General features: G+C 45.6%; 1 protein-coding gene across 4 annotated transcripts in view; it reads right to left on the bottom strand.

Annotated features, from left to right (window-relative positions):
- Positions 1-16,110, bottom strand: part of EEA1 (early endosome antigen 1) — a 1,786,886-nt gene that overhangs the window by 1,140,818 nt on the left and 629,958 nt on the right. For all 4 annotated transcript variants that reach the window (XM_069629072.1, XM_069629073.1, XM_069629075.1 and 1 more), the window contains one exon: positions 13,837-13,956. In XM_069629072.1, coding sequence (XP_069485173.1) covers positions 13,837-13,956 — 120 coding nt within the window. The remainder of the gene's footprint in view (positions 1-13,836; positions 13,957-16,110) is intronic.

Below are 16,110 nucleotides of genomic sequence, written 5' to 3'. Positions count from 1 at the left end.
TTCCGGGAGTGCCTCGTAGAGGCAGAGGAGTGGCGGGACCGAGACCCACTTGACTTCCGACGACGACGCGGAGAGTCGTCCCTCGAATCTGTCATGATCACTGCTTCCAAGGGGCTAGGACCAGCCCAACGTCCTTGGAAGCAGGCCTCTAACCTTCATCCTAGGCACCAGCCGGTCCCCATTGGGACCTTTTGGACCCTGTCCTGGCGCCGGTGGCACCAGGCTCATCAAAATCACTGGTCCCGGCACTGGAAGCGCCGGGCTCATAACATGTATAAAGATGCTTGGGTGGACTTACCTGCAGCAGACCATGCTGCTTACTTACCAGCCATATGGGAATCCTCTACGAGCCGGGACTAGTTTCTTACCTGGGTGGGGCAGGCTCCACTCCCTGGATACAACACTGGAACTCTTCTAGAACAGGAACTCTTTTCTTTCCTGGGCGAGGCAGTGGAGGAAGACGCCTCATCACTCCAAGGCTATTTAAACCACACCCGATTGATGCAACGTGCTTCGCGTTATTCTGCATCTGCAGCAGAACGCTCACCGTGTCGGTTCCAGTCTTCATTCTTCCGATCCTGAACCTGTGAGAACAAAAGCTTACCTTTCTTGTATCCAGCCTTCAGAAGCACCAGCAAAGACAAAGAAACAACAGCTTAGCACAGCAACCTTCACTCGCAGCGCTTTCCTCACCTGATCCATCGGCAGTTACCAACTCTTCGCGCTGCTCCTCCGTCATAAAAGCCTGTGAAGACAAAAGCATAATTATTCCTGTGGGGAATTTACTTACGGCACCCCTCGAATTCCGGTTTTCTTCAACGCTGCATTCCTGCACCTGAAAGAGAAAAGGAGAGACATTAGGCAGGGTATTTACTCACGCGCCATCGCGCCCTCCACAATTTGGCGTTTGCAAATACCCCGGCGTTTTCCAGAGTCTCTTCAGCATCCGAACTCATACCTGCAAAAGAAAAGAGACGAGTTGGAGTGCATTTCGAAAGCAGGCAACAGGCACTTACTTACGCACTCCCAAGCGCTTCATTCCTATGCGCTGGCTCGAACTCCGGCTCTCTTCAAACCACCATCTTCCGCCTCAAGAGCCCTGCAAGACAAAAGGCACCATTTGAAAAGAACATTATACAGAGCCCTATTCCATACTAACGTGCCCACGCACCTAATGACTGTAAGGACATTCAAGGTGCCCGGAAACTCACCGTTCGTGCAGTTAACGACGGTTAGCGATCCTCTGAAGTCAAGAGGCCTACGTTTCAACCCAGTGAAGGAACTGGTAACGGCACCCTGCACCAGACGCAGATGGAGAGTCCAGCATTCATCTATCTAAGGTGAGCACGTTGACCTTGGGGCTCCACAGAAAAGTGAGAGGGGGAGAGAGAGAGAGAGACACCCGACAATCCCAGGTCATTAACCCCATATTCTTTCACCTGCAGACATCTTACTCTTCGAGTTAGACACACAGTGCGAAGAGGCCCAGCCCCGGAAGCCAATCGAGTCCTGCACTTCACTTTTCAAGATACAGTTACCACCCTGCCAAGACCAGCGCCTCTGTGGGAATCAGGTGAGCGTTACAGAATCATCCGTCGAAAGCCCCACAGACCTAGACTTCCGTGGCTTGGACACCTTACCTACCGATAACTTCTTCTTGCGCTCCCGCAAGGCTTTGGACGTGAGCGACTGGCAGTCGACAGTCATCCGTGTCATGGGCCTCCCCGAGGCACCAGAGGCAGGCGTTGTGCGAGTCCGTTACCGACATCTTGGACCGACAGTCCCCGCACTTCTTAAAGCCCGGACGCGGTGTTTAAGACGAGGTAGACATCTTCACGAAGAAAGACTTCACAATATGAACAGGTTCGAAGAACAGAGAAAGAACAGGAACTCCAAAGAGTCGAGGCGCGCCGAGATCTCTGAAGCGAACACGTTCGTGGAAAAAACTGAACTGAGGCTACGGGTGTCGTGCGTCCTACTTATAACATCCAGTGACGTCGGCCGTCGGAGGAGGTCCTCGAGGGTGGCGTATTGACATCATCGACACAGGACGCAGATGCAGAAGATTTTCCGAAGCAGCACAGCTGTGGTGATTACGGTCATAGATATGGAATACGTCAGAGGACCCAATCCCCTCGTAATTAAATTTTATTGAAGGTTTTATCTGTGGGTGAAAGGATTACAGCCAGAGGTTGCAGGGCAATATAAATATCCTCATAGAGAAGGATGGTTATGGAGTTGGAGTGTTGGAAGGTGCAGAAACTATAGAGGTGGAAGCCCTAAATTCTGTGGTTTAGGTCTCGCAGACAGATAGGTTGGTGGAGGAAGAGGCGATTCAGAAGGGAACTTTGCCCCAATCTCCTCCATCCCCTAGCATCATTCGGGTCACTGAGGACCTTTTGAATGAAAACCAAGAGCTTAGTGACAATTAATTAGTAGTTGAGGTTGAGGCCAGTGTGGTGGAAGAGGTAGTCTAAGAGACAGTTGGGGTAGATGATTTTGACATTTTTAAATCAAAATAAACACAAGAAAAGAGGGGGCCTCATGTCTGTAAACTGCCCCAAAAGGATCAAGGCAATTTTTGCGTAACCTGCCAACTCCACTGCCTCCAAAGTCACCTGTGTAAGAGAAACAGAGGGATGTTACAGGGTTGAACACCAGAAGATTGAGGAACCAGTTTCAAAGGGGGAGAGGGGAAATGAAGAAGAAAGCGAGAGAGAGAATGTGAGGAATTGCAACAATATGTGGACGTAGCAGAGAGGTCCATTGAAGATGAGGGCGAGTGTATGGAGGTTTTATACTGGTAGGATGGTGGTGGCTGGAGAGAAAACTGCTTCGAGCATAAGTGTGCTCAGGGACAAATGAGCAGGAGAACGATAGGGACTCTAATTAGCGTTAGACAGAACATTCATGTCAATAAATCTAGCCAAGTGGCTTGTGCTTTGAACCCTCTGGTGCCTACATGTATGACCCAAGAAAAGAGAAAGGTTGCATGCAAAGATAAAGTAGTGTCTGGAGAAAGGAGATTGAATGAAGGAAAGGCTGGAATCTCTGGGGACTGTTAAATTAATCTTACAGAAGCTGCCATTAGATCGAGACAGTAATTCTAAATAGAGCTTCTGTCCTGCACATTCTAAGAAGAGCTTCTACTCTGGTATTTATGGCATTGCAAGATATAGAATGCGTTGAATTTTGGCATGACTAATCTCAATAAAGTAATATTACATTTAAAATTTAATATGGTCGGTAATCAGGTCTTGGCAGCTACTGATGACATCGGGACTTGGGGCTTTACCATATTTAAACTTGAGTCAATGAGTGGAGGTGATCAAAAGAAGCCTGGCCCTCCGAAAGTAATGCCACAAAAAAAGAAGTCGGACTGTTATTTAAAATGCATGTTTTCAGGTTGACAATACGAAATGACAATTATAGGTGGCCACTACAGGTGACATGGGTCGGGTGGAAGAGAACAACTGGAACTGGTTGGCGGCTACTTTAAATTCAAGGATTCCCCATTATATATAAGTGTGGAGCTGCTCCGCATAATCATATGGTGGGTACTTTAAGTGAAGAGAGACTTTTTTTGCTTTCATGGAACATTAGGAGTTTCTCACACTTATTCCAGAATCATAGTGTGTATCTGCTAAAGGCGGACCTGTACTGCCTTCAAGAAACATGCTTAGACTTCCCCTGCGGTGGACGGGTATACTGTACATTTGTTGCTGGCCCACAGGGGACAACCTTCAGCAGGGTTATTGGTAGGGGTTTCTACCGTAATTTATAGTAAATAGTTAGTATTTGCAAAACCCAACGCGTTTGTACAAGCCATAGGACTCCATTGGAATCAAACTTTATTCCTTGATAATGATTCATTGTTAAATTTCTACTGGAATCCCCTTAAAATCTCCAAGACTCTTTCTTAGAATCAATTGAGGATATCTTGTTCAGTTGACAAACTCATGGTTTGGGCCACTCAATTGTTTGCAGTGATCTAAACTGTAGATGCATAACAGGGTTGATAGATTAAAAAAACATGCCCGTAGACAAGGTCGCATGGACTAGAGGACAAAAATTGTCGTTTATGGAGACCTGAGGACTGTGTTTATTGAATGGCAACATAAAGGGGGACGAGTGTGCAAATCATACGTGGTCCAGAGGGTCGCAAAAAAAGTACCTTCGACTATGGCTTTCTTTCTGAGGAGCTATTTATGGAAGCTCAAGAGATGAAAGTTGAAAAAACAACTGTTAGCGAACATTTCCCCTTAAGAGGGACTTGGCGTATGAAAGTAAGAAGCCCGGTCCGAAAGAGATACTGTGTTGCTTTGGAGATAAACTCTGGCGCAAACAGGGTTGCATGGAATGAGCACAACATACGCTCATTTAACCTAATATTCTTATTGACCTACCAAGAGTTCGCAACAGGAGGCAACACATACCGTGCTGATTACCAATTAATGTTGGATGACATTTATGAGAAACTACTCAGGGGTTTAAGTCAAGAGTTATACACAGCCACATTTACGATAAAGAAATCATGCAAAAGAAAAGGGAGTTGCGCAGGGTTTTAGGAGCCCTTAAGCCTGAAGAAGGGTTGTTAAGTCGTCCCAAGAAAGCATACAAAAACTGGTTAGTCAATCATAAGCACCATTTACTCTTAGCAGACGCCCAAAACATGCTCTTAATTTTGGCTGGGAAAAACAAGAGGGCATTTTGGAATATTGTGTAATGAAATGAAAAGTTACAGTCTAGTCTACACATTAATACAATTAAGGAAGAGTGTTGGTTAGACCACTAAATTGATCTATTCATTAGACATTGAGGTGATCTTTGCGTTAGAAAAGGTTGGCGACGTCAGCTGGTCCTTGGAGTAGGACCTCGATGATTGGTGTACCTTACTACAAACAATAAAAATTCCAGAGATCCAGGTCCAGACGGACTTGCAATGTCCACAAAGATGTTAGAGGAAGACAATTCCCACCCTTCTGGTTAACCTCAATAGTATTATCCATCTATAAAAAGGGATAACGTACTGTGTCAGGTAATTACAGGCCAATATCTTTATTGGACATTCTGTCATAGATATTTGCAGGCATTGTATTAAGGGAGCTGGCCCAGGAAAAGAGGCTAGATGTCCATCAAACTGGTTTCTGCAAAGGTGTTGGAACGGTGGTCAATGGGTTTGTTTATGGTCTCCTAAAAAAGAGACCTTGGAACGATCAAAACTACTTTACGTTGCTTTCATTGACCTATCCAGGGCCTTTGACAGTGTTCCCAGAAACCAGTTATTGGTTAAGTTAGATGCTTGGGGCCGTCAACCAGCCTTATTGACAGTTCTTGTCGGTCTGCATTCTAATACATCCTTAAGTTTAAAACTGATCAGGCAAGGACGTGTGTCTGCACCAATAAAAACAGACAGGGTTAAAACAAGGTTGCATATTGGCACCACTCCTTTATAAACTTTTTATTTCGGATATAGGAGAGGCCATTGGCGATAGACAATGTTTTACCCCAAAGGTAGATAAGACTCATGTCAATTATTTACTGTATGCAGACGACATGACTAATGGATTGCAACGCCAATTGGTAGCCATAGAGTATTACACAAAGAAGAATAACCTACAAATAAATGTTGTAAAAAAAATGAGGTATTTGTTTTTAGACCGCCTAAACAGCCGTCTCAAACAACGTTTAGATGGACGCTGAACAATAACACCATTAAACAAGTTGAACATTTCATGTATTTGGGTTTCTATTTGTTTAGGAATAACAATGTGGAAGAGTTATTTAGGCATACAAAGCAACAGTTGTAGGTGATGGTGGCCCAGGCAGCACAGGTGAAGAAATATGGCTACTTTTCCTCTGTCCTAGTCAGGGAATTTTACTGTAAAAAGGTAGTCCAAATAATGACTTATGGGGCAGAAACACTTACTTGGTTCGATTGGTCATTGGAAAAGGTTTAAAGGTTCTTTTTGGTGAACACTTTTAAAACTGCCACAGGGAGTGCCCACGCCGGCTATACGATACTAGCTTGGGCAGTTCTCTTTGGAATCAATGGAAGTGTGGAAAAACCTAACTCTCCTGAGAAATATCACGAATGCAGAAATGGGTACGAACTGGTGGTTATTAAAATATGTCATGCAAACATGCAAAGCAGAATACATCCCCCCCCCCCCAATGAATAGATGGTAGGTATGGCAAATGTATTGTACATATTGTTTGGGGAGTTTTCCTAAATTGTACTGGTAGTTGAGACTTTAGTAAGCTATCCCAGTGGTTTGTAGATCTCCAACTCTTGTTATCAGTCTGTACTAGCTCAGGACCTTGGTAGAGTGGCAGAGCAGTCAGGCTTATATGCTTATCTTAAGAGGAAGATGTGAGCTGTAGATAAGTGCACTGAACCTTAGCTAGATAAGCACATCAAATAAACTACACTTCTAATTTATATAAAATTATATATTTATGATATATACTCCAGAAACACTTTACATACTTTAGACGTTTACACTAGAACACTTTGGAATAATTGAGAATACACTTCAAAGGACACTTTCACTTTTGCGTTTGTTCGTGGTTACATTTCTAGCTACGTTTCAAAGGAAAAAAGACAATGTTATCATATTATCGGTTATTACATGCAACTCAATTTTTTAACAGTTCATACAGTAATACATTTACTCTGAAAACACATATAGTAAAGTCACTTAAAGGGAGGAAAAAGGTTAGTTGGTGTAACATGCTCAAGGTTCTAGAGAGGGCATCTTTGCCCAGTAAGTATTTTAATTCCCAAAACGCAACCCTAGCTAAAGGCAGTTTGTAGAGGGCTCAAAGTCTTGACAAGCAGAAGAATACAAAGAGCTCCTGAGGATTTCTTATAGTCTCTAGTGTTATAGAAGCAGCAAGTTAACTAACAAGTGAGACCTATAAAAGAACTCTATGAAGGGACACAAGCAGCAGCTTGAGTCACAGGTAAGAGGGGGTGAAACTAAACACCTCAAGGTGCACTCCAACGCTCTGGAGCGACTTCTTGGAATCAGGTAAGCAATACCTTTTTCCCTACAGTAAATTAGGTTAGAAGAACATGTTCGTGGTGGATGCTCTGCCATGCACACGACCTCCGAAATCCTTAGTCTGATGACCAAAGGCGGGACAATAGATGGGATCTCTGCAGCAGTCTCAAGGGAGGACCTGGGGCACGACTTTCAGCAACTTCTTGGTTCACTCTGTCGTTTTAGTGCCTTTTCTGCAGCACCAACAAAGGGCATGGATCGCCCGGTCAATCTTCTCTGTTTCCTGCAGACCCACACTCAGATGAGGTGGTCTGGGTGAGTGGAATAAGATCCCTGCTGTGTCCTTATGGGTTCAGCAAAGATTTAGATGGATTCGGCCTTTCCACGACGATGCACTCGAAATGGGCAGCGGGCCTCTGGTATTGTGGTTCTGCAGCTCTGGAAACTCATAGGACCTCAGAAGACAGCACAATTCAAAGTTGGTCTTGGGACTGGTTGTTCCCACCAGCAAAAGGGAAGAAGTCATCCTCTTCGGAGCTCCTCTGTTGCGCAGAAAACAGGGCCAGGACAGCAGTGGTCGCTTCACGGTGTTGCAAAGAGTCTGCAGACATCTCTAGTCATCTTCTTTGGTTATTTCAGCTTCCAGTGGTTGACTTGCTTTTCATGCCAGAAGCCTCACCTTTTATACAGTTCCAGCACACACTTGTCTACAATCTCTCTAGGCATTTTACAGAAAGGGGCGTTTGGCTGTCCAATCAGGACAGCTAGACTCCTGTGTGAGCTGATCCTATTCAGGCACTCTGGCAGACAATGGACCGGGGGGTGGAAGACTCCTCTCCCCACTTCCTGCCTGCCAAGACACTCTGGAGGCTAGGCGGGGACACCCAAGGGTTCCCGCCAAAGGCAAAACGCACACACAGACCTCCCCCTCCCAGTACTTGGGTGCCCCTATTGTGCACTACCGGGGCTATGGACATAGCCTGCGGTATAAAGGCAACACAATAGTTGGTAGAACACGTACACTGCCACCAGCCATAACTAGGTGATTGTCTATGTGATTAAAAATTCGCAGGAGCAGAGAGAAGGGGAATACCAAGTATCCCTTTGGCACTCCACTGAAGTTGTGGTGTACCAATCTCTCAAACTTTAGAGTTTTAGGAGCGATCTATCCCTCTACACTTGAGAACTATAGTTGTTCAAGGATTTAAAAAAGGAATCTTAAAGTAGGACCCTTAGGGTCCCTTGCAACACTGCCCCTAAGGAGCTGCGTGCTGCAGTAGTAAAAACACTGATGCCTTTAAGAGCTAGGGAGCTGACAGACTCCATAGTACAGTTAGAATACAAAGAATAGAGTTCCAAAAGAAAGAGCCCATAAGAATGAATGAGTGGAAAAAGCTCCACTCATTCAGGGTTGAAAGAAAAAGGTCAAGAAGTCCAGCAGAAAGTGCTGGGGGTCTCACTAGGAGAGGAGATGAAGCATACAAATGATAAGTCTCCCCAACACATATGCACTTAAATGACGTGAGTACAGAGCTATTACTATTGCGCGGACGCGCAAGTCCTTGCATGAATAGCATTTCATGCTATTTCATTCATTTAAATGCCTCTACGAGCGAATCTCCCACGAGGCTTACCACATTAAGATGGCCGCCGCCCTGAAACACACTGCTGCCTGACTCTGTCCCTTGGTGCGCCTGACCCTCAGCCCTGCCGATTGGATGCCCGCCAACACTCATCTCCACCCCCAATCGCCGGCAGGCATCGCCGGCCAACGAAGTAAGGCCAAGGAAAGAAGGCCATCAGCTGACTGAGCTGACAGAGCGCCACAGGCGCTTAGGAGCCGCCATGCTGCCCGCGCACGCTCCCCCGCTCGCAAAGGGACTTAGGAACCCTGTACAAGAATCTGCAAGAAATCGTGAATTGTGATACGGGATGATTCGATGAACCGGCCTGGTCACACCAAAGTACTCCACACTTCTAGTAAACTGACGGTAATGTACACCAGTACAGCTCGCTATTGTCTGTCTGTATAACAGTGGTTGTACCTTATGGTCGCCTCAGACCCCAATGCTATTGAATTGTGCCTTATGGTCGCCTTCAGACCCCAATGCTATTGAATTGTGCCTTATGGTCGCCTTCAGACCTTATTGTCATTGGGTTGTGCCTTATGGCATATTATACTTCACTATATCTAACAATGCATAGTACACCTAACACCTACCCACATTGCCCTCTAACAGACCCCCCTACATCTAAGTCGGTCTATCCGCCACCGCCACACTGTGTCCCTCACCTTTTGTACACTACCCTGTACTTCATTTTGGCCTTAAACACCGCGCATTCTGGTCCCACGATGGCTCCACAACATAATCTGGCGACCACCACCTCTACAAACCCATATCTTAATGACCCAGCCCTGTGGCTACAACACTTCGCGGCCAAACCCATTCCTATCCAACCGTACCACACACGCATCAGGAACGCGAGACTTGGCTCGCGCCTACATCACACCTCAAAAACACATTCCACATCACGGCTTCACATTACCTCTCTTGGTTACCCCTCACTCTTGTCTGACACCAACAGATCTAAACCTACCATAGATGCACCCTCATCACCAGTCCCACTTAGCTGCTCAACCCCAAGGCTATGCAGTAAACCTTGCGCCACCTCAGTCCGGAACTCAAGACTAGCAACCAGGTGTCACCATTGGTCCTATCACTTGAACACAGACAACAGGGACAATTCTGCTAACTCCATCAAGAACAATACCACTACCCCAGCAACTCCTTTAACAACAGAGGCCCCACTAGCTAAAACACCCAATTCCCAAGCCAAACTCAAAGGCGCGCTCATCAATGCCCGCTCTGTCCCCGCTCACGCGCTAGACATTGCAGACTTCATTGTGACCGAAAACCTTGACTTTCTGGCAATCACTGAAACTTGGTTACACGCTGCCTCTGGTCCTGCATTGACCCTTGCCATCCCCAACAACTACTCTACCATTAGATGCGACAGGAACACTGATCAAACCAAGGGGGGCGGATTAGCATTTATATTCAAGAGCTCCCTTAATTTGAGAGCTGTGAACACCTATCAGCTACCCTCCGCAGAACTTCTCTCAATTAAACTCCCACTATCACCTAACCACACAGCCTCAGTGCACCTCATTTACCGGCCACCTGGTCCCACGTCCACATTCATAGAGGACATCTCGGCCATTCTAGCAGCCTGTACCAAGCCTAAGTCCCAAATCATTATACTGGGTGACCTTAATCTGGGCTACCTGGATACAAATGACACCAAAGCCTGTGACTTAGCTAGCGTCCTCTTTGATTTTGGCCTCACGCAACATGTCAATGAACCCACTCATTAAGGGTCGCACACTAGACTGGGTTTCTGACATGAATTGCACATTAAACATAATCTCAGTGTTACCATGTGCATGGTCCGACCACCATAAAATAACATTCTCTATCAACTCCGGCCAACCTTTAGACAAACCCTGCTCCGCGCCACCAACCTTTACTCGTAACAAGAAGGACATCACTGCTGGGAAATTACTCCCACTCATCCTCCCTTTACTGAACTCGGTTTCTTCCACATGCTCCGACCCCACTGTCCTTGTGGACACTTACAACCGAGTTATGTTAAAAGCCCTTGACTCCATTGCCCCAATCAAACAGCGCAAAGAAAAACTACGCAACCACCTTAACTCATGGTTCACCCCACACCTACGAGAACTGCGCAAAGAGAAACGCAAAGCGGAGTCTCTCTGGAGATACTCTCCTTCACCAGTAAACAAAATTAACCTCTTATCCATCACCCTCACGTACAAGGAAGCCATACTAGCGGCTAAAAAGGAAGTGTACAACAACAGGATCATCAAGGCTCAGTCTAACACTAAGGAACTATTTAAAATTCTTAAAGAATTGGAGTCCCCAGTTGCTCCTCTTGACAAGTGTACCCCTGACGTTGAATGGTGCTCTAACATACAGAAGGCTTTACTAAACAAAATCACGACTCTCCAAGCTAAAATCAATGCCAAAAAGTCCTATCTGATAGGCTCAGCAGGCAATCCCCTATCCTACGATATCCCATCACCTAAACACCCACTCAAACCTTTCAGTTTCTCACCCCTCACTACTAAGGAAGTGGAAAATATCATTATGAAATTAAAACCATCCAATTGCCAAGGTGATGCCTGCCCTGCTCCAATCGTGAAGGAAGCAGCACATGACCTTGCCCCCTTTATCACCTCCTTCATTAATTCCTCCTTTAAATCTGGAATAGTACCTAACAACCTCAAGGATGCTTGGGTAATCCCATTGATCAAAAAACCTAACCTAGACCCTACCAATCCCACCAACTATAGGCCCATCACCACAGTGCCCTACCTCCTCAAAATCTTGGACCGGGCTGCATATCTACAAATCCTGGATTACCTTGACACCAACAACCTATTAGGGCTCAGACAATCGGGCTTCCGCCCGAGACACGGTACTGAGACAGCCCTGATAGATCTAAAAACTCAAATTGAGGACACGAAAGACAAGGGCAAACTAGCGCTCCTACTCCTACTGGATCTCTCTGCGGCCTTCGACTTGGTCGATCACCAAATCCTTTGCCAGCACCTCAAACTTGCTGCCCACTTCTCTGATGCAGCTACATCATGGATCAGCTCATTCCTTGCAAATAGGTCCATGAGGGTCTTCTCACCACTCGCCGCTGCTGACCCAGTGCACGTCCCCTGCGGAGTCCCCGAAGGCTCATGCGTATCACCTACGTTATACATTGTATTTACAAAACCTCTCTTTGATATTCTTGACTATCTGAGTGTCTCCTACACTAATTATGCGGACGACACCCAGATACTCATCCCTATCTCTGGGGATTATGTAATGGACACCAAAGCGATTAATGCAGTCTACTCTGCCATCCAAGCGTGGATGGCCCACCACGGGCTTTGCCTAAACGATGAGAAAACAGAGCTACTCATCCTAGGTTCCCAGCCCAAACTCGCAAAACTCGACAGTAAATATGAGACCTTTAACATTGATGGCAACATTATCAAGGTTACTAATGTCACCAAAACTCTCGGTATTTACCTAGATTCCACCCTCTCACTCAACAGACAAACCAATTCAGTTGTCTCAGCATCCGCGTATACGTGTAAATTGATCACAGCCTGCCGTCCCTTTTTAACAACTGACAACTGCCTTATTCTCGCCAGAACCCTCATCCTATCCAAAATCGACTACTGCAATGCCCTTTACCTCGGAACTAGCCAAAGAAACATTGATAAACTACAGGTAACCCAGAATAACGCCATCAGGGCCGCTCTCAACATAGCCAGGCGTGCCCACATCTCCTCCATCAGACGCAACCTACACTGGCTTCCCATTGCACGGCGTATCGCCCTCAAAACACTTGTTCTTAGTCACAAAGCACAGAATAACGCTGCCCCGGCTTACCTATCTACGCGCTTTGCCCAACACACAGCTTCCAGACCACTAAGATCTGCACAAGCGCACACTCTCATCATCCCTAGTTTCAAGCTTCAAAGTGCCAGAGGCTCGAGCTGCCCAGTCCTTGCAGCGAAGCTTTGGAATTCCTTACCCAATGAACTCGGGAATGTCCCCGCCCTCCATTCCTTCAAAAGTAAAGTAAAACACTGGCTCCACGAGCAAGACGCCATGGCTGACTGACCTATGTATCACAGTTTGCACCTTCCTGGATACCGTGTATACAACTGATTTGCTTATTACCCTTGTAAATGTTGTTCATAATTATATATGTTTGTACATAACTTTATATATGTTTATATAAATGTAACCTCTAACTGCCTGCTGTAACATTCACTTGCAACCTTTCCAAACATGCGCCCTGATGCCCGTGGGCAGGCTGCGCAATACAAATAAATAAATACAAATACAAATACAAATACTAGACTCACCGGTTAAAGCAAAACTTAAGTTGTGGGAAAGGGACTGGATTCATACAATTGAAGCTGTGCGTGGCTACCATCTGTTCTCTGGTTTTACCGCTGGATGTAAGACCTTATGGTGTACTGCCTTAGTACCTGCAACGTTTTCCTGGCCAGTTTTGGGGTGGTCAATGTTTATATATGCGATTGAATCGATTTCCAACTAATGAAGTAATGGGCACAAGAAGCGGGTTGGGACGAAGGTTGAGAATGTGCAGGTTTTGGCAGGGGGAAGGTGTGGTAGAAACTATCTACCACGTGGTGTTTGAATGTTCTAACTTATCATCACAGTGTGAATTGTATTTTGCACACTTGATTAAGAACTGCAACATATTGGATGTGGGTCTTGAGTGGCAACTTATATTAATAGGAAAAGCGAACACATGGAGGCTGACTGCTGTGCAATTTCTAAGCAAAATATTTCCTTCTGTGTTCGGGAATAAGAATAAGAAATAGATTGTGTGGTACTGGGACCAGGGTTGGGAATGAACTTGTCAGAAGGGATTCTGTAAGGACTGAATTGGGAAATTAAATTATGTTTTTTACTTTTTTTAAAAAGGTTTTTAAATTGGATGTTTAAGATATTTCTGGTTTTATTCATGTTTAAGTAATGTATTATTTGTGTTAAAAAAAAAAAGAAAGGGAACATGATTTAAACTGGGGCATAGGTTTGTAGTAAACACACTTCTGTGATAGACAATCACATGATTATAACATTTTAGAGAAAGGTCACTAAAAGTAAGCCTTGAACTTTGTTTTAGCCAAATGTTTTAAGAGAGAATCTTCTTAAGAGCTATTCTACGTCAGTACTAGATTCAGAATAGATGGTTTACAAATGTTTACCTGTGCTTCTCGTAATTTAGCTGTAGTGGTCTGTTGAAGCGCCTGTTGCTCCTGGTGTTGCTGCTTCGTTTTTTCCAATTGATGCTGCACTTCGATGGAACTAGCAATATTTTCCTTTAGCTTAAAACACAGAAAAGATTAGGCTCATCAATTTGTCATTACATTTCTTTGTAAAATAAAAGTGCATAGCAATATACACAAACATGCTAATTTATCACACAGTTTAATCATAACAATCATAAAAAGCAGGCAATTGTGTCACACAACAACCTTTCACAATATTTCTAAGTAGCAATTATACTACCAGTGAGTGCAAGAGCAAAATTATCTGCTGTTGGAGTGGTAAATTTGTGTCAACATTTCTAATTTAAGATTAACAAAAAACTAGCTGGATTATGACCTTGTAGTGAAATTGCGTTGTAATAAGGACAATATGATCAGAGATTTAAACCCCAACCTCCTCCTTAACTAAAGCAAGTTTTTTTTCTAACTTCTAACATGATTAGACTCCTCCTTACCTCAAGGCATTACTATGATCCACCTCGACAGGTGGCGGGAAAGCATCGATCCACAAAAAGAACTTGCTCTGCAAAGGATGCAATCCCAAACATACTCTTCGTTTGAAGTGAAAACCTCCACATTAAAAGGCCTCAGATTCAACGTTATCCGAGTCCCCACAAAAGACAATGCTCTCTTTGTAGAATATATTGACCAAACCACTTCCCAATTTATGGAATCAAATGAAATTATCCTTATGAGAGATTTCAGTCTGCACAGGGATGGCACCTCAGACATGCATGTGCATTTTCTCAAACTTCCTGAATGATAATGACCTCACACAATACTCACGGAAGTAAAGCCATGAAAAGCAAATCTATCTTGGATCTATTCATCACCAAACCAGGCCTTCTGCAGACAAATGACACCACAACAGTGGACTCGTCGGATCATTTGTCAATGCTGTGTAGAATAAACTGGATGAAAACGCACATCACGGGCAATCTCAAAAGGCAAAAATATTGGAAACTTAAAAAACAGATGTGACAGAATATACTGACCAGATAACATTCCAGCTGTCCCCCAATACACTAAATGTGGATATAAATTCTCTCATGTCCAACTATCACAACATCATGTGAAACATGATGGATGAACTTTCCCCACTCATCCTTAAAAGAGATAAACATGTGGATTAAAAGATGGTGGTCAGATAGGGTGGACGTGTTGGTACGTGCTCCGTCCCCCTCCTGAAGCACCCAATAAAAGCGAGCACTGCGTAGGCTAAGGAGCCGAGCGCCCTCAAATACCAAGAGGCGCAGGATCACGGCGTCCCGCCCCAAAAACGTTGATCCCCACAGATTGCAAGAGTGAAGGGCTCAGCTGGGTAGCGTGTCCCCTCAGTGAGGAGGTGGCGACCAGCATGACAAGGGCCGCCGGAAGAGTTCAGCTGACACCCGCAACATTGAAAGCAGCCAGGAGACGAAACCGACACACAGGCATCCTGAAAATAAGACAGGGGCGATCCAGCTATGCATCCACTTCTAGAACACCAAGAATCGAGACCCCTCAAAGTCCTGGGCAGTGTCAATATGTAGGGTCTCCCCCCCCACCCCCCAAGAAACAACGTGCCACACAAACTGCCGGAGATGCAAGGTGGTAATCAGGAGGGGAGACAAACACCACGCTGCGGGAACGGCCTAGGTGGGCTAAGTTGCTGCAAGGAGGGGACGCTCCCTGCAACACTCCTGAAAGCCCTCCCCAATCATACCACGGATACGCTCAAAGACATGGAAGACAATCTGGAGACGAAGCAGACCCTGCAGACTACGGGCAGCCCAGGAGAGCGGGGGCGAACAGGCCGCCCCTATAGAGGCAATCGGATGACTCAACACAGATTGCACAGATCGGACTCAGTTCAGGTCCCCTCACTGCTGGCAAGAGGTGTGGCGGACAACCTGCGCGTGGACCGGGACACGGACGCATTGGTGGATCTCCGTGCTAACCCCAAGGCAATCACCTACCTCCCATGGGGCACGCAGACCCCCCCATATAGTTACATAGTTACATGAGCCCGTAGGGTCAGTAGCCTTGACGACCCATGGCAGGGCCCTTACATTGTATGGGGACATTAAGCAGTGGCCCGGAACCCAGGTTTTAAACCCCTAGCACGAATTGCGGCCCACAGAGGTGCTGTGTTAGGAAGAATTCTCAGAGCTGTGCCAATTCCTCTCTACCTTAGAGATCCCCAGCTCATTTTGCTGGACTTTAGTATTT

Source organism: Ambystoma mexicanum, chromosome 12 (assembly GCF_040938575.1).
Source record: "Ambystoma mexicanum isolate Mex_15411 chromosome 12, UKY_AmexF1_1, whole genome shotgun sequence".
In the NCBI taxonomy this organism is placed as follows: Eukaryota; Metazoa; Chordata; class Amphibia; order Caudata; family Ambystomatidae; genus Ambystoma; species Ambystoma mexicanum.
This window is presented reverse-complemented; position numbering and strand designations above follow the sequence as displayed.